The sequence below is a fragment of the Dermacentor silvarum genome, unplaced genomic scaffold (genome assembly GCF_013339745.2).
Source record: "Dermacentor silvarum isolate Dsil-2018 unplaced genomic scaffold, BIME_Dsil_1.4 Seq1040, whole genome shotgun sequence".
Lineage (NCBI taxonomy): Eukaryota > Metazoa > Arthropoda > Arachnida > Ixodida > Ixodidae > Dermacentor > Dermacentor silvarum.
Window position 1 is genome coordinate 38,546 of NW_023605487.1, and position 19,125 is coordinate 57,670.

At 43.9% G+C, this 19,125-nt stretch overlaps 1 protein-coding gene across 1 annotated transcript in view; it reads left to right on the plus strand.

The window, feature by feature from the left end:
• Positions 1-18,216, plus strand: part of LOC119434397 (telomere length and silencing protein 1 homolog) — a 31,542-nt gene extending 13,326 nt beyond the window's left edge. Inside the window, exons 4-5 of the mRNA XM_037701557.2 lie at positions 17,417-17,500; positions 18,137-18,216. Coding sequence (XP_037557485.1) covers positions 17,417-17,500; positions 18,137-18,209 — 157 coding nt within the window. The 3' untranslated portion in view covers positions 18,210-18,216. The remainder of the gene's footprint in view (positions 1-17,416; positions 17,501-18,136) is intronic.
• The last annotated feature ends 909 nt before the right edge of the window (positions 18,217-19,125 follow it).

Genomic DNA, 19,125 nt, shown 5'->3' on the forward strand with positions numbered 1-19,125 from the left:
TCTGTGGAAAGTTTCATGTGACGTTGATGCTTGTGTTTTACTTCATCTGTAGTAACAAACATTGTAAGCAACACTGAGGTGTTGTTGCAATAATGAAATGTTTGGAGAATCGAGGCCAGCCCTCTTGTTGCCACAGTCACTGCACTGGGAAATCAAGATCACATTTCTTGCACAATGCTGCCACGTGCACTTTTTTGTACTTGTGAAGAATGCGCATATTGGGCCCCCCCCCCCCCCCCCAATATGCGCAATATGTTGGTTGTTTTGCCTATATGGGATGGTTTCTTTTTTATCGCATACTGAATTTTAAACATCGCCTATGTCAGATGGCGTAATTGTAGCCCTTGAGCTCTATAACTCGAAGCGGCACACATTACTCCTAAGAAAAAATGAAATGCATAATTGGCTAATGTGCAAAAATTCATTATTTAGCTATTTAATTAGTTACTTTATTGTACAGATTGCACTTTTTTTAATTGTAGCCCGTGTGTTTACAAGGCACATCCACGAGGAGTGAATACACTTGCGGGAAAATGCTCTGTTGTACCACTTCCTTTAGGAAAACCTCTTTTTATGCTTTGATGCACACAGGTAACTGGAACGCCTATTATTTCGTTGCTGATTTTGGGACTGACTATTTCGAAACTGGTGTCGCCCTGAAAATTTGTCCCAAGCGGATACACCTTGCGAACTCAACTGCTGCAATATGTAAATTGTAATACGTGTCATAAAATAATGAATTAAAAAGTTCATTAGTGGATTTTTGGCAATTAGGCTATTATGTTTTTCGATTTCTCGTTTAAGTAATGCCAGCCTTCCGAGTAATCCACCTCAATGACTATAAATATGCTGTCAAAGGCAATTTTAAACAATTTTGTGTTCAAAAAAAGACGGCCGTTCAAGATGCATTGTAATATTTTTTGAAGAAAGAGAACTTAGTCTCATGCACCTGAGCATACTGCCGTTAAAAAGTTGAGCGACATTTTAATTAGTTACGTATTTTGATTTGTTATGCAAGTAGCGTCTGCCTCTTAGAGTATTGCAGCTCATGGAGTAGATTTGTGCAATATGCCATCAGAAATTTTAAAAAAATTCGGTTAACTCTAAAAAGAAACTTCTGGTACAGTGGCAGTCGCACACCAGTTTACAATGAACGCACATCCAAAGAATCTCTCTGAATGATGTCGTAATAACAAAGCCGGGCTCATTTGATGAATGGCTGTACCGATTTGGTGCCCTTCTTGTGGTCGCTCTCACCAACTCAGTGCAGTGAGAGAAGGGCTCCTCGGTGGGTCACATTGGGTCGACTGATACATCATCATGTGTGTGACATGCGAACAAGGAATAGCCCATGCATGGCATGGTTTTACCCGTGGCATTCGCCTAAGGTTATTGTCGTTTGATTTATTCCATCTTGTAGGCATTACATAAGGGGCTTGTGGATGAGCAAGATACACACTGTATTATATAAAAATACACTTCTGGGATGTGTGTAGTTTTTCTTGTGGAGTCCACACAAGAAATAGAGAAATATGTGTGCCGCTGCAGCGAAAGTGTTTCAGTGTAAGAAGATGGCTTGTGAGCATGTAGGCAAATGTTTAGCGTTCCTTGCAAGATGCAGTGAATTCCACAGCTTAGTGGTTGTAGCGTTTTGCTGATAAGCACGAGGCTGCGGCATCACATTTCAATGGGGGAAAAATGCAAGAACGCTCGTGTACTGTGCACTGGGTGCACGTTAAAGAACCCCAGGTGGTCGAAATTAATCCGGAGTCCCCCAATATGGCATGCTTTATAATCAGATCATGGTTTTGGTACATAAAATTTTTTACAGTGTGGGGGAACAATCAGCTGTTCATTGCTGGTGAAGGACCTTTGAGGCGTGCCATGGGTTGACTGTGAGAAAAACAGGAAGATGTTCTCAGGTTTAGGAGCACCCGTCGTGATTCTGTGGGGTAATATTATGATAACGGGAGATTATTTGGCATGATTTCGAGTGGTGATACAGAGTGGTAACACTGACTTGCGATAAGACAAACCGCACGTTTTTGCACTATCAGCAGAATGATAGGTCTGACGAAGGATGCTGCATGTTCAAGCTTGGGCTGTTAGGTATGCTAGTTTCTTTAGTTCACAAGATGCTGTTTTCATAGGCATGGGTGATGCATCAGAGCAGATGGTTTCAATATGGCTGGTCCACAGTGGTGACAGTGTCTTGATACATTCAGTTCGCTCAGGTGGTTTGTGGTACACGTGTGGTTGATAGTATCTTTGCCTAAGAATGACGTGGATTTGCATTTTGAGAGGTTCAGTGACACGAGCCATTACTTGCATCATGCCCACAGTTTGTGTAAATGTTGCATTGCAGGGCTATTATGTCATCACGTGTGTGAATTGTCTTATTTTCGCATTTGCAGTTTTGGGATGTAGATCAGACATAGGAGGAGATATAATCCTGTGCCTTCATAAATTCATAAATTTGTGCCCATGCCAACGGAACGTAGCTTTGTTAACAGTGAGAAAGGTGATCTAAGGCTTTTGAAAAGTCCAAAAAACAGAATCGGTGTTCTCGTAATGATATATGTGCTGTAAATTCAGCTAGTTGGGTTTCACATGACAGTCTGAGTCCACAGACATGCAGTTACATATACATGGCTGAGGAGTAGGGAAAAATGTAACAGCTTGACAGTGCTCGCAGGTATATATCGGTACGGCAGTATGCAATGAATGATCAGTATAGAACGATCATATTACAAGGATTTCAATCATAAAATACGCTGAGTATGATGTACGGGAAAACAAATGAATTAATATTACATGACATGTTTTCACTACAAAACAAAGAGTACAAAGGAATGCACAAACAAAAAGGCTTATAAGCAAACTGTGAGAGATTTAGCGAATCGAGGTGTGGCATAATTCAAACCTGCATAGTAAGGAGATCAATGTATGTCTTAGAGTTTGAAGACCATAATTTGTCCGTAAGAGAGACATATGCCAGTATTCATGATGTCTTGTAGAGTACCAGCAAGTTTTTGTATCAAGGTATGCAATATGGGAAATGAATGATGTACCACATTCATTATGTGATTTGTGTAGCTGTAAAAGGCGGAACTTGTACAAGTTGGATAAATGCATGATCTGATAAGCTGAAAACGGAGGTAAAGAGAGTGTTGCAAGAGATGCATTAGCAATTGCTCTCGGTGCATTCTTTTGTAAAACCGAGTTTTGTAATGTTTGTTCGTGTGGGGAAAGAATCAGCTGTTCAGTGCTGGTGAGGACCTTTGAGGCGTGCCATGGGTTGACTGTGAGATAAACCAGAGCACAGTACCCGACTTGTGTCTCAAAGCGTGAGTAGTACAACTCAAGTTCAGTATTTGCAGGCAATAAATATTGAAATTTTCCCAAGGTGCCGGCTACACGGGCAAGTGTACCTTGTAAATGCTCAGTATGGGCGTTCTATAACAAGTTTTGTTTAAATATACTCCCTATGTTTTGAGTGTGATCTGTATTGGTTTACCTTTAAGGATAAGATTAACGTTAAGGAATAATCTTGATTTCTAGCTCTAAAAAAATGTGCCTTCAGTTTTCATTTTCATTTCATTCATTTCATTTCATTTATTTACCCTAAGGGCCCAGAATCGGGCATTACATAAGGGGGGGATAACAACAAGAAACTTCAAAACTGGGTTATAAGCATGAACAACAAAACGCAAATTAAGAACACAAATGATCACAACATTAAGGAGATACAGTGCATCTAGTAGTGGCATGAAGTTATTGTTATATAATGCAATAATACAAGATAGAGCTACAACACTTTTAGAATAATACAGCAAATGTAGGACAGAGTTCAAAGGTAGTAAGGCGTGCAAGCAGGATAATATGGTTGTGTAGAAATGATCAGCTGGTATGCCAGGTTTTCTCATTAAGGTAGGTTAGTAAAGCCGATTGAAAAGAAGATGATTCCTTAATGTTGGCGATGGATTGCGGAAGGGCGTTCCAGTCATTTATTGATAAAACTAGAGGTGAGTGTAAATGTTTCTTAGTCCGAGAAAATGGTGGGTAGACCTTGAGGTCGTGGTCAATACGCACGGAGATGTGGGCTGCTGGATGAATGAATTTGCGTGAAAAGGCACTGTCACTGTGATAAAAACTATGAAAAAAGGATAATCTCGAATACTTTCTCCGTATCACGAGCGGTAAAATGCCAAGTGTTCTTTTTATGGATGACACACTGTGATAACTAGAATACGAGGACGAGATGAATCTAGCGGATTTACTTTGAATGGATTCCAGCATGTCGGTAAGGTAAGCTTGATGGGGATGCCATATGTTGGACGTGTACTCTAATGATGGTTTAATTAGCGAATTAAATGCCTGAAGTTTAGTGCCTGAATTAGCAAGGCGTAGGCGACGTTTTAGAACGCCAAGCTTTTTAAATGCTTTGCTAGTGATTAATTCTACATGATCATTTCATTTTAGATTGTAATTGAACAGGACTCCTAAGTATTTAATCGATGAAATTGATTCTACTGCAGAATTGTTAATTAGGTATTCGTTAGGCAATAAATTGAGACTGGGACCAAATTAACGTGTTTAGTTTTCTCAATGTTAATTTTCATCTGCCATTTACTGCACCATTCTGAAAGAGTTGTTAAGTCAGATTGCAGGGTCAATGTGTCATTCTGGTTTGTTATTTCTTTATATATTACACAGTCGTCTGCAAAAAGACGTATGGAACACTGCATGTTGGTCGCTATATCATTGATGTAGATTAAAAATAATAACGGTCCCAAAACTGATCCTTGTGGGACTCCCGACTTGACATGCGTGTGGTTAGATACATACTCATCGATTTTATCACTCTGAAGTCTGTTACTAAGAAAACCCTTAATCCACATAAAGGTTTTGTCATCTAGCTGTAGGCTACGTAGTTTTGTGAGTAGACGTTGGTGAGGGACGCGATCGAATGCTTTAGAGAAGTCAATAAAAATTGCATCGATGAAAAATGAACTATTGATGGAGTTGTGTAAATCGGTTACTAGCTCAAACAACTGGGTGTTACAGGATCTGTTTTTCTGAAAGCCGTGTTGGTTTTCAAAAAGTAATTTATTAGATTCAATGTGAGACATTATGTGACTGTAAATGATATGTTCAAGAAGTTTGCAGCAAATAGACGTAAGAGAAATAGGACGGTAATTGTTAGCTAAGTGCTTGTCTCCAGATTTAAAGCAAGAAATGACATGCGCAATCTTCCACTCATCAGGAAGACACCCAGTGTCCAGTGGCTGCTGGAATATTAGTGATAAAATGTAAGATGAGTTATCTGATGTTAGCTTCAAAAGCTTTGCACTGATACCATCTTTTCCAGGGCACGTTTTGCATGGTAGCCTCTCTATTGCACGTGCTACGCCTGTTTCTGTTATCGAGATAGTTGCAAACTCGTGCGAAATTGCTTGCACTTGAAGCATCGTAGTTTGTAGCGGCAGCTCTTCTGAGAAAACTGAAGCAAAATGCTGATTAAAATTTTCGGCAGATTCTTCTGTCAACAGCAGGTCACCATTTTCACATTTGAGTTGTACCCTGGATTGCTTTTCTTTCGGGTTTACTACTCGCCAAAATTTTGCAGGGTCGGTAATCATCAGGTTGGGAAGAGTACAGTTAAAGTATTTGTTTTTAGCTTCATTAATTGAGGTCACCGTAAATTTTGACAGCCTTTTGTAGTTTTCCCAGCCTAGATTGGTATTTGATGTCGAAGCTTTTCTAAACGCCCGTTTTTTCTTGTTAATGGTTCTCTTCACATCACGTGTGAACCAAGGATTGTCTACTTTGGACGGGAGAGTTAGTTTAGGCACGCAGCAATCTTCAATTTTTTTAAGGTTGTCTCTATACAAAGACCAGTTCTGGTTCACTGATCGGCTAGCGAAATTGAGTAGGAATTCGGCCATAAAAGCCGTGAACATGCGGTTCATTTTGTCGATATCTGCGCGAGCATAGTCAAGTATTGTTTTCATTTCTTTTGTTTTCTTTGGGCGTGGTAGCTCCAGAGTGCAGTGAACAGCCCTATGATCACTTATTCCCTCAAGAACACGAGCGCTTCCGTATTCAGGATGGTTAGTAAATATCAGATCTAGAATATTTTCGCCTCGTGTAGGGTTTTTTACCAATTGGGAAAGGTTATGAAGGTGTACAGTATGCAGAAAGTGAAGGTATTCTTGGCGATTATTGATACCGAGAACAGAAGGTGTCAACCAGTCTATTGCAGGATAATTAAAATCACCGGCCAAAACAAGTATGGCATTTGGGAACTTATTTGTGACCTTTTTGATAGCATCGTTGAAAAGGTCGACAAAATCGGGCTGGCTATCAGGAGGTCGATAGCACGAACCAATAATAACACAGTGCACATGACAATGACGCGTAACAATCCAAATCATTTCAAGCGGCGAGTTCATAGGAATAAGAGACAGCTGAAATTCCTTTTTGACAGCAATGATTACGCCACCTCCCCGTGACACTTTTCGGTCTTTGCGAAAGACAACAAATGACGTCGGCAACGATAGTTCATTATCAGCAATATGCTCGGTGAGCCACGTTTCCGTACCGATTATGATATCGGCATCACATGCAAGTATCAGAGTTTTTAAGATGTCAACTTTCTTAAGTAGGCTTCGGAAGTTTGCCAGGAGCAATGTAACTTTATGCGCAGTTGGTTTGTAGTGAACCACTGTGGTTTCATGCAAGGCTTGCTTTTGTTTACTCACTAGAACGACAGACTTAGACAGCGAGTCGTACCGATAGGTGCGATCCTGCATGTGCAGAAGGTTAAAACGGAGCGTAAAACGCTCGTTTTCCTTGCGATTTTCCTTGGCAAAGTCTCGAAGCTTTTTACGTGCCAGCTGGATCTTAGGAGAGAAGTCTTCTTCCAGCCATACTTTGGGTGAGAGAAGATTCTTTAGTTTGAAAGCGTTGCGCAGTGTATCTGTTTTTGATTTGAAGTTGAGAAACTTAATGATAATAGGACGATTGAAACCAGTCTGGCGTTGGCCAATCCTATGGGCACGTTCTATGTCTCCGAGAGTTAGATTAAGGTGAGCCGAAAAGAATTCTTTGATGATGCTCTCTGTTTTTGCGTAGTTTTCGTTTTCTGTTTCAGGAAGGCCCTTGACAAGCAGGTTGTTCCTTCGCATTCTGTTATTCATGCCATCAACAACATTGCCAAGTTCTTCATTTACTCCGGCTATGCTCGTCTTGACTTCTTTTACTGAGTCGCTCATGCTCTCGCAGTTGGTTTCTATTTGACCTACACCACCCAACGTGCCCTCAATGACTGTTACCCTAGTTTCAATGCCAGTGATGTTTTGTTGAATTTTCTTTAGTATTTCCATAGTTTCAGCGTGGCATTCATTGACTAGGGACTTTGTTTGACATTGGCATTGGACATTGACTAGAGTTTTGTTAGAATTTATTAGGAGAAGAGCGTTTTTAACAGACCACAAATGTAAATTATTCAACACGCTATCCCCTTTAGTGACCAAATCATCAGCAACAGCACCTGACAAAAATAAGCTTGTGTAGTCTGCATACATCACATATTCAACATCAGTATCTATTTCGATTATATCGGGTGTTAGTGGAAGCCATGTTGTAGCAGTTGTATGCTATGATATGTTCCAGAATTTGGAAGTGAACACTAATCAATTAAATCACAGTACCGTAAATACCTGCATATAGCTCGGGCCCGCATATATAGTTCGAGAGGTAACTTGGGGACAGCAAAAATGGGAAAAAAAGTTTTCATCTGAATATAGTCCGAGCAAAACGGTCACTGAAAGCATTTATTTCTATTCACTCTTTAGTCATCGTCTATTGCATTTCACTATTTAGTCATTTGCACTTTCCTCCAAGAGTCCCTTGTCGTAGATATCCTCCCACACAAACTCGTCTTCAGTTCACAAGTGCGTTTGATATCAAAAATTTCTTGAATGCGTGATGGACAAGCTACTCGGGAATGCAGGCCCTAGCATCAGCGATCCACAAACAGAGCATCGCTGGAGAGGCCTGTTCCAGCTGTATGGCAGGAGTCAGTTCAGACTCTCTAAACCTCATACACTCCCTGTAGCAACTCTTGATGCTGGCTTAGAATGGTCTATTTATGCACACACCAAGCGGTTGCAATTGGGATGTCATCCCTGCCGATGACAACGAGCTCAGTGCCGACCTCGCACAGCATTCGCTTCACCGAGTCAGCCAGGTGACAGTGACATGCGTCCAGGGCAAGTAGTAGTGGGAGCAGACATTATTCAAACAAGCAGCAGTGCTTCGTCCATCCACCCTTTTTCTTGGCAACGGACAACAACATTTTTTAACTTGTCCCATTTCGGCAGAGTCTTCCGTTCAAACAACATGTAGGGTGGTAGCTTGCAACCGTCTGCAGCGCAGGACAACATTACGGTGTCTTCTCATTTTCACTTGACCTCACGGAAACTTTTCTGGAGCCTTTCTGCTGCACCGTTAGTGCCAAGGGCATGTCCAGATATACTGGCGTTTGATCAGCATTGCCGATATGGCCCAGCTGAAAGTTGACCAACTTTTGCAGCGAAATCACGTGATGCTGAATGGCCACAAGCTGCTCTTCATAGCTTTCTGGCAGCTTTTGCGATATCGAGGTGCGCGGGCGTAAAGAATATCCAGCCTCGCACATAAAACGAGACACCCCGTGCTTACTTGCCTTGAAGTTCGTCCGCGTAATGCCTTTCACTCTATAATCACCCTTGCCTTTGCTTGCAGCAGCTCGATGTTGAAAGGAAGGTGCACAACTCGTTGCTCCTGAATGAAGTGGTCCTGTTCAACTTCAGGAAACACTCCATTCTTTGGCCCCCGGAAACTTCTCAGGTCACTGCACATAATGGAGGGCTTCCTTTTGCTTCCTCCAACTGCAAATGCTGCGCTCATTCACACCAAACTGCCACTTGCGGCACAGTTGCCGATGGTTTCAGCAGCTACGATCACTTTCTTTCAAAAGTAGCTGAATACTGTTCTCACGGTCCTGACATCGGGCAAAGTGTGACTGTTGTGAAGTCAGCATGGTTACAGTAGGTCTGTTTGATTCACCTGCACCATCTGAACCAGTTCACAAGGTGCTGCACCTTACCATTCATTTCAGCAATGCAGCAGTGGCGCCTGTTGAACCACGCTGTTCGTTTCAAAAGGGGCAGGAAAAGTGCAGGGCCGATTAACGATTTTGCTGCGCCCTCTTAGTTGTCGGTGCCGACTTGGGACAGGTGTACAGATGTGAAGCTGCAGAGCAACATACGGGTGCAAGCGCCGTTGAAACCCCGCTTATGCGTGTCTGATGTGTTGGGGGTATTTATGCCACAGATGCCGATCATGCCTGCAGTTTGAGTCTGTTAAACTTGCGCACTCGATGCACATTAGTCTGCCAAACCGACGCTTGCACCGTATCTGCACCTCGGCATTCGTTTCGAGTGTCACATTGTACTTACACCAGAGAAATCAAGCTGCACAAGGTCCGAACTTCTTCTGCACCGCAGTGAACTGGTTCAGAGCGATGCAGTGCGACCTCAGGAGATGGTGTTTCCTGTTCTGGAAGTTTGTTTAAGTGTTTGTTGAACCACACATTATTGACATCTGTTCTCACAACTGCGCTGGGTATGTGTTGTATAAGGTAACCAGTTTGTGCTCATGGAGCATAACGGGTAGGAAGTCGTTAAGAAGTTCAGCGCTCATGCGGCCTTTTTGTTGTGAACAATTTGTTTTCTTGTTGGCAGTCTGCTTTTTAATGACAGTGAAACAGATATGTCAAGAAGGCTATGGCTGCTTAGGCCTGGCAGTACATTTGAGATGTCGGCAGGACAAGTTGTAAGCAGAAGGTATACTAGTATGTTGTCACCTCTTGTAGGGCAACTTTGATTCAGATTAAAGTTCAGTGAGAGATCAATAAACTGTCTCGATTTGTTAGAAGGGGATCCAGCTGATAGTGAAAGTAATGGCCAGGTAACGTGGGGGTATTTACCTATAAGAAAGGCTAGCAATTCAGGAAACTCAAGTTTTATGCATGCTAGAGCATCTCGTAGGTTGTCATGAAAAGAGAATGCACTGTTCGGTTGTCTGTAAAAAATGCCAAAAACTATCATCAGGGGTGTACGCATACCCAAGTTAGCCCCAGATTTGTGTCATGGCATATAAGGGACGATGACAGGTTTACTGCAGTGACACTTCTGTTGCAACAATCCTTGTGTCACGATGGCACAATGGTTGATATCACTCTGAAGCTGTTTCAGTCAGCAGAATAATGGCATCTACATCTGAGAAGGTAGTCTTTTTCGGGAGGATGGCTCGTACATTGATTAGGGCTATGTTTAGATGCACATTTGAGTGATTGCATGTCTTTTGCAGAGTCAGAGTTCATTTCGACAAACTATGTTGTGTAGTCTATGAAGCCGTGCAATTCAGCAAGCTTTCATTTCTCAGTATGGCCGGAGAAGGTATTACTCACTCCTGTACGTAATCATTAGTGACTTCATAGAAGTAGCCTTTGTGGCCAACATAAGGAAGTTTATCAAGTAAAAGTTAAAATGCTTATTCTGGAGTCTGATAAAGTGCAGCAGTTTCGAACATTCTGGATGAGTGGCAGGCTCAAAATTTTCACGGATAGCATAATTTGTATCCTCGACTTTTCGACTGCAGGGAAGAATGTCTTTGCTCTTAAAATGGTTAAACCTGACAATACAGTAGAACCCCGCTGATACGTTTTCTACGGGAGCATTAAAAAAAAACAAAAAAAAAAAACGGAAGAGCCGGGAAATGCAAGAGCCGAGAAATAGGAAAAATTGAGAAATGAGAGAAGTGTTGAACTGCACACAATATTATTTTAATTCTTACGTGTGAAAGAAAGTCGTAGTTTCGCCCAAAAGCCGAAGCATCGATTGCGATAGCAAATTAGTAGACAGCTATACAATGTGAGGATAGTAGTTTTATCGTCCGTATAAACTTGTAAACATTCGCTTATTAATGATATTAACAAGCACGGTGTCAGCGCCCACAGGCAAACATGAACACATCACACTCAATGAGCGTGGACACAAGCTGTTAAACGCTGGAGTGAGGAAGCGCCACTGCAGAAGCGATCGAAGTGACCTTCGTGCTGTTGTCTATCGCTTCAACGCAAACTGAGTGCCGAGAACACACAGCACGCACAAAGCTACGAGCCGCCCACACACCTACACTGCCTAGACTCTGCCCCCAGCACAGATTGCTTTCAAGATATGGCCTTCGCGCCGCCGCGCAGTACGCATTTGATGCTAGAGTACAACGCCGCTCGCTATCACTCCCTCCCCCATCGCTCCCTTGCCAGTGCCTCGGAGTGCCAAGGAAGAAGGCACGCTTCCTCCCTGCTTTTCGTTCTTGCGTGCGCGAGATTTAGACGTGGTCGTTGGCTCCCCTAGCACGCTTTCACTCGCACATACAGTATACGGCTCGTGGCGACGGCGTTATCGCCCTCGGACTTTATACAGAACATCTATGCGCCAAAACTAATTTTAGGGCCACAACGCGTCGTAGACACTACCTTTAGATAGCAAATACGGATCACAATGGCCATACTTTTGCTGGCGGAAACCGAAAATGCATCATAGGTGTCACGCCGGCACTTTGGGCGGCCAATGCCATCGTCAAGCAACGAAGCCAAGCGACATGAAAAGTCAAAATGGCCGCTTGGGCCGGCGCGGGGTGGCATTTCGCAACGTATGATGTGGGAACGGTCCCACAGTTGTGACGAAACAGCGGGGTTACCAATGCATTGGCTTCGATAGGAGCTGTGCCGGGTCCGGCCGAAAACGACGTAACAGCTGGGAAAACGCAGCACCCGGGAACGTAACAGCGGGGTTCTACTCTGCCTGGCCGATTCTTTCCTTGGGAGAACCTGCCGATACGGTGTGCGCATTTGATACTGCTCATTTAAGACTGTTGGCCTAAAGTCTGGCCCTTGTGTCACGAATGGTATCGAGACTGGGAAAGAGTATGTTGTTTTTCTGCAGTTAATTGTTTGTAGTGACGTTTGCAGTTTTAAATGGATACTGAACAAAAATGTGAAAAAATGTGGAAAGCATCGAAATTCGCCTCAGGAAGACGCAGCTGTTCCGATACGCAGTGTTTATTTCACATATTTGTTTGACGGGTGGCTGTATTTTCGGTGGATTGTGAGTGTGCGGGGCTGCGCGCCGACCACTGTGACGTCACATGTACCCGCTTGCAGCAGCAGCAGGCGTTGTTCTAACAAGGTGTTGAAGTTGTTTTGAATTGTTCGCATTTTAGTTACTGAAGATTGTACAGAAATAGAGCAGTGATTTGCACATTGTGTCGACAATATACACCGCCGATACAGGCAGTCGACCCTTGCGCAATGTCAAGTGTGCGCATAGAACGCCTGTGGCGTCTGCTCCAGTCCACTTGCGCCAGCGCTGTGGTGCATCCATTGCAGGCGCTATATGAAGCTCTCCCATAGCGCTAGTTTCATGACCAGACAACCCGCTGGGGTGGCTCAGTCAGCTAAGGGCTGCTGAGCACGAGGTCGCGGGATCGAATCCCGGCCGTGGTGGCCGCATTTCAATGGAGGCGAAATGCAAAAACGCAGCGTGTGCTTGCGTTGTAGTGCAGATAAAGAGCCCCAGGTGGTCAAAATTAATCCGGAGCCCTCCACTACGGCGGGCCTCATAATCAGAACTGGTTTTGGCAAGTAAAACTCCCGAAAGAAGAAGAACATGACCAGACAAAAAGTATTAAAGGATCCTGCTACTACGATGCCACAGTGCCCTTCCGCTGACGTGCCGCAGCTCAGCAGCAAAGCAGGGCTCGTATGGTAGTCACTGTCCTTGAAGTGTTCGGAGCACAGAAACTCACGCTTTGACGTGTTGTTGACGTGTGATGTTGGCTGCAATGGGCGCGCAGCGCAAATCCATATCCTTTGAAGCTTCGGCTCTGCCGGAAAGGTATGACATGGCTTGTCTCGCCCGACGATACTTTTCTCACACCCTTGCGCGCAGCAGCGTAGATGCATTTTCCATGCGTTGTGCCAGGTGCCTCACTTGACCCCATTAAAAGCAGGCCACAACATAAACAGCAATATAGAAGACTTGGGCACAAGCTCCGCTTGCGGAAACAAGTATATGTGGCTGCGAGCAACTGCGCATTTGAGACATCGCTCACTGCCGGTCGACGCCTTCCATGTGGGTAGATATACGCGGGCGATGGCTCGCGCCGGTGTCTTGTACAGATAACGTCTCAGAAATGTCAGTGCCTCTAGTTAACGGTGCGGCCGCTAGATGCAGTATTCTGCGAACAATTGAATAAATTCATTATTTTCTAATTGTTTCTGCCTAAAAACAAGGTTGGGTCAACCAGTTTCAGCAGCCAAGCTTTCATTTAGGCTAAAAATCTCAGCGCCAAAAGTTTGGTTCAGTATCCCTTTAAGATGCAACCACATGCATGCAAGTTTTGAGTGACAGGCAGCAAGTTTGGCTGTCGGGGAGGGCTATCGGTTGTCATTGCCTGTCGCCGGTCTTTGGCCAGCCCAAACATTTTGCCTGTCACCTAGAAGCTCGCGTGGTGGCTTCTGCCGGTTACCATGATTGCACAACAACATGGCAACAACCAGGCCGCTCGCTTGGGTCAATATTTGCTCTTGCGCCTGACCTGCTGTCCGTTGTGACAGTGAGGAATAAATTTGGAAAATCTGGCTTTGCCTACTGTAAAATTCCGAGCAAGCGCCCCCCCTCGAGCAAGTCGAAATTACCGACAAAGTTAGGGGGGGCGCTATCCCAGAATGGCACCAAAATTCAGGATGGCAACGACAAAATTTTCCTGCCAAAAAAAAAAAGAAGCGAAGTGGGAATGGCATTAATATTTTATTGAACTTGAACTTTATTAAGCCAAAGATTTGTTAGTGGTGTTTATCACTCTCAAAACCACCGAAAGAACTACAGAAAGAGCGCATCGACGGTGTACCGACACGTCGCCGGTCGCGGCGACACGAACATTGGTTAGGCAAAATTATGTCCGCTAGAGAATTATGTCCGCTTTCGCGGAACGGCTCGGAACTTTGAAATTAGCAGTGAAGTTAGGGGGGGGCTCTTGCACGAGTGGGGGCGCTTGCTCGGAATTTTACAGTAGTTGCATCTCATACATAGGAGGAGGCTATGTTTTGTCATCATTATTGAATAGATCAGCTGTTTGTTTTGGTCCATTTAGGTTTGAGATGCTAGCGAGTACCACGAAAGTGTTTTTTAAATATATTGACCTGCCCGCAGCATTTAAATTCATACTCAAATTATATTTGCAGCTCTTTTGCATTCAATGAAAGTTCTACACCTCTAAACCACATAAAAATACTGGCAGGCCTCACAGCACCCTGAATAATTGAACACAATAGCTTTTCTACAGCCAGTTGCGGTTCGGTTTCCCGGGAGCAATACTGTGTGATGATGTCATGACACAGAATGTGGTCACGTGAGAGGAGGTTATTGGGACGTTTTGGCAATCGCCTTCCTGGTCACCTTCTATGCTGCTACATCGGCATTCTGCGCCATGACATCACAACAGAGTACTCTCCTGGGAAACTGAAACTCTCTGTAGATTATATTCAGTTATTTAGGGCGCTGTGAGGCTTGCCAGTATTTTTTGTGTGGTTTAGAGTTGTAGGACCACAAAAAAAAGAAAAACAGTTGAAAATGTAATGTGAGTACTTACTCGTTTAACACTGGTGACGTGCGACAATCTTTCACTGGCGATGACAGCATTTTAAAACCAGATGTAGTGGACTGTCTAAAATGTTGGCCTTGCAGTGCATTTGTAATTTTTTTTATGGCTGTGCTGTTGTACTTAATCAGGTAACAATGAAAATTTGTCGGTACTACTTTTCACAAGGTTGTATCTAATGTGGTGATACAACAGGGTTCGCCTATCACGTCACTCGAATATTGCGTGCATGTTTCACAAAACAATTCTTCCGGCTCTTTGTGAGCGTGTGACTGCTTAGTGTAGATAACAGTATTGCTTGAGCAATTCCTTCAGTTCACTGACTTCTATATGGATGAGGTGAAACAGCTGGGCAGCCACGGGAAGGTCAGAACAAGGTCAAAAGAAGGCAGGGACGTTCATAGTAGCAAAACAGCAGAAGAAGCGTGTCATCAACATACGCAATCGTCATCACCAAATATGGGATGCACATTGAGCCGGCTGGGAAGTATGCCTAATCGGCCAGTGCGGACTCGAGTAGGAGACGGATGGGCAGCTTTACTCCACATCTCATTTTTATACTTTTCAGCAACAACCAGGAGACAGCACCACATCATGCAAATAGTGCACAACAGTTTTACAACTTCTGCTAGTGGAGTATTCTGCGTGGATCCTTGGAGCAAAAGCCTCATTCTGTTCATGCTGCCTCACTAGTAAAACTGAAACCAAAACTCAAAGCACACGGTCATCATCATTTCTTTTTTTATTTATTTCCCTAAAGACCCCTCATGGGGGTATTACATAAGGGGTGGGATTACAACAATAGTTATTCAAGGTGAGAGAATCGTTGACACTTCTTCCGTGAATGCAGATGAACTGGTGATGGCAGTGGTGTGGTAGGGAAGGGTGTTCCAGTCTAGAACTAGGCGAGGGAAAAAAGAACACGAAAAAGTGACTGTGCGCACTTTGTGGCGAGCGACACTTAATGAATGACCGGTACGAAGTGATATTCGTGCTGGTGGTGAAATGTTTGGTGGGAGAGCGAGGTGACTGTAAAAAATATGTGAAATAAAGATCATTGCACAACAACATGGCAACAACCAGGCCGCTCGCTTGGGTCAATATTTGCTCTTGCGCCTAACCTGCTGTTCGTTGTGACAGCGAGGAATAAATTTGTAAAATCTGGCTTTGCCTAGTTCCATCTCAAGCTTAGGAGGAGGCTATGTTTTGTCATTATTATTCAATAGATCAGCTGTTTCTTTTGGTCCATTTAGGTTTGAGATGCTAGCGAGAACCACGAAACCACCATGGTCATATCCTATGGCGTCGGTCCTCCATTTGCCATTTTCACTCTTTTGTTGCATTTATATCCAGCGGAAGTGTACTGCCACTGTGTGGTCTTGTTGTTTGGGTCGTTTGTGTGGAGTGAGCTTGTCGGATGAAAATGAAGCCTGGTCACTAAGCATTGTTTAGCTTAGGTGTGGAAAGTGCCACCTTAGAAATACTAAGCGCAGCCTTGTTAGCCAACAGGCCAGAAAGCACGTCTCTGAACGCATTCTGTGCTTTAGCCAACAGTAAACTCTCACTGGGGGGGATATCGGAACATTGATTTGCATTAGCAGCACGTGACATTGTTTGTTTTGTGCTCTCATGTGAACACAGTGGACTTCCATCAATTTGAACTTGATGGGATTGATCAAATTATTCGGCAGATCAAGTTAAAGAAAAAGCGAATCTTCTGAATGAGCCTTTGTAATGAGAGGTTGCCATACTGCACCCGCCATGGTGGCGTATTGGCGATGGCATTGCGCCGCTAAGCCTGAGGGATTGCATTTCGATGGTGCAAAGACGTCCGTGCATGTTAAAGAACCGCAGATAGTCGAATATAATCTCCAACTACGGCATGCCTCGCAATCATATCAGGGTTTTGGCACGTAAAACCCCAGAATTTCATTTTTTTTAACATCGCCACACTACACAAGAACTTGTTCTGTCGCCATTTTGTGGTGCCAGTGTCAATGACACTGGCCAAGCTGGCTTTGGTGGCAGCATCTGTTGCTAACAAAATGTGTTTTTGGCTTCATATCTGATTGCATCATGCATGCAATTTTCAGAGCAGTTTTTTTTTGGGGGGGGGGGGGAAGGGGGGGGGAGGTGTACATTATAATTGGCAAATATGATCATTGTTAATTGTCAGATGTCATTTGCGCTACAAAATCTTCTTAGGGCTGGCCGAAAAATAGGCATTTTCAAGGGGTGATAATGTGTCTTATTTGCATTCACTGTCCTTTAGTGCTGTCCAGAAAGTCACGATTGGGGTCACCATTGTGTTGGGGTCAGGTGCATTCGTGCTGACCACTGAAGTTGGAATTACCCAGGGAGGGCCAATTACAGGATTGAAATAAGTTTTGGCCCATAGACATGATGGGCGCTGGCCAGGACTTTGGTCAGAATCAATTTAACCGACAAATTGAATTAGCTGGAGTCAGAATTACAAGTCTCTTGTATGCGGAGACGGGGAAAAAAAAAGAGAGAGAGAGCAGACGAGCATGACATCCTGCGCTTGTGTTGTTTTTTTTTGTTTTTTTTTTCACACTGTCTATAAGTACGATTTGTGTACCAACAAGCTCATCTCGTGTACCTATTTCTCACTATACTGCAGGGTCACCATGGAGGAATTGGATGCTGTCAACTTGGGCAACACTTTCTCAGTGGAGACGAACCAGCGGGATGAAGATGCTGACATGTGAGTGGTGTTGAGTGATTGGCTTTGACCACCTGTGGTGACAGCAGCTACGGCAACTGATTGCATAGTAGATGAGAGGAACCTTTGATATTTGGAGACCAGCATGTAATCATGGTCAAGGAAAATCTACCAATTTGCCTTGTTCCTCAACAGTTGCTGCCATGTGCCACAAGTCTGGCTGTTGCTCTGGCGCATGTTGAAATTGTCATGCTGCTTGCATTTATGCAAACAGGAGTTATTCGTGATTTACATCTCTAATGTTTTCCCTTTTAATCGCAAACCCTTTTCTGTAATGTGGTTTCTTTTGTGACACTTTAGATAACTCTCCAACCGTTTTAAGTGCAACTATGAAGCTTTTTATTCTCAAATGTAATTTCGATCTTGCAAAAGTGATTGTAGCCTGCTTTCAAACACAATCTAGTTATGGAATATGTAGCATACTCTAAATACAAAAATAGAAAGCACTTTCACATCTTCTGTTTCACATACTCAAGCGAGCGCTCAAGATTATTGCTATAACACTGTTTCGTGCGCTCCCGTCACTGGAGCGAGTGCTTCACAGTTGCTCTGCATGCCATTCACTTTGTATATGTTGTGCCATCCAGTTCTCCAACGTGAATGCCTTGTTGGTTGCAGGATGAAGTACATTGAAGAAGAACTAGCCAAACGCCGTGGTCGGGTCCAAGAGCCCCAGCCACAGCCACAGTAAGTTTGGGCAGAGCCATGTTTTTCTTGTTTCATTTAATTTATTTTCACCTTAAGGGGGCCTAAAGGCATTAGGGGACGCATATTTTTAAATTGCTTGCAAATGGACGGGACAATAAAAATGGTAACAAAGCAAACAGTAAGAAACGAAAGAATGCAGTTTGGCAATAGTTATAAATTGCTTGTTAAAAAAGTCGCAGTTTTGCCCGAAAGGCAAAGCATCGTTGCAAATTAGTGGAGAGCTATACAAAGTGAGGAGAGTAGTTTTATCGACCGTATAAACTTCTAAACATAGGCATAGTAACTAAATTAACAAGCATGGTGTCACGCATGCTCTAGCAAACATGAATGCATCTCACTCGATGACCACAGAAAGTGGCTGTCAAAACGCTGGAGTGAGTCAGTGCAGTAGTAGCAGCAAGTGAATTGAGCTTCATGCCGGCGCTCGCATCAACGCGATCTTAGCCACGAAAACACAGGGAGGACAGATTCTGCTCCTGCTGCAGATGGCTTTCAAGATAAGCCGTGCGGGCGTGCGCTCACGGTGCAGAACGCGCCTCCCCTCCCCCCGGAGACTTTAGGCACGGCGGGAGTGCAGCCGCAGTAAGGCGCGGCTCCTCCACCTCCCTACCGTCCCTCCGGAGCGTTGTGCGCGACTGGAAGACTGTGCTTCCTTCCCGCTTCCTGCCCTTGGGTGCGTGAGCCGCAATTGCCGACTCACCGTCGCATGCTTTCACTCGCACATACAGCGTATTGCGCGTGGCAACAATTTCGCCTAGAGTGTCCATATAATTGCTATCGCAATAAAAAGAGTATTGTCATATTGTGACAGTAATTATACGGTACTAGTGCCAGATTAATCTACGCAATCCTTATTTGATTAGCACTATTAATAATGTTAAAAGTAGGACATACCACTA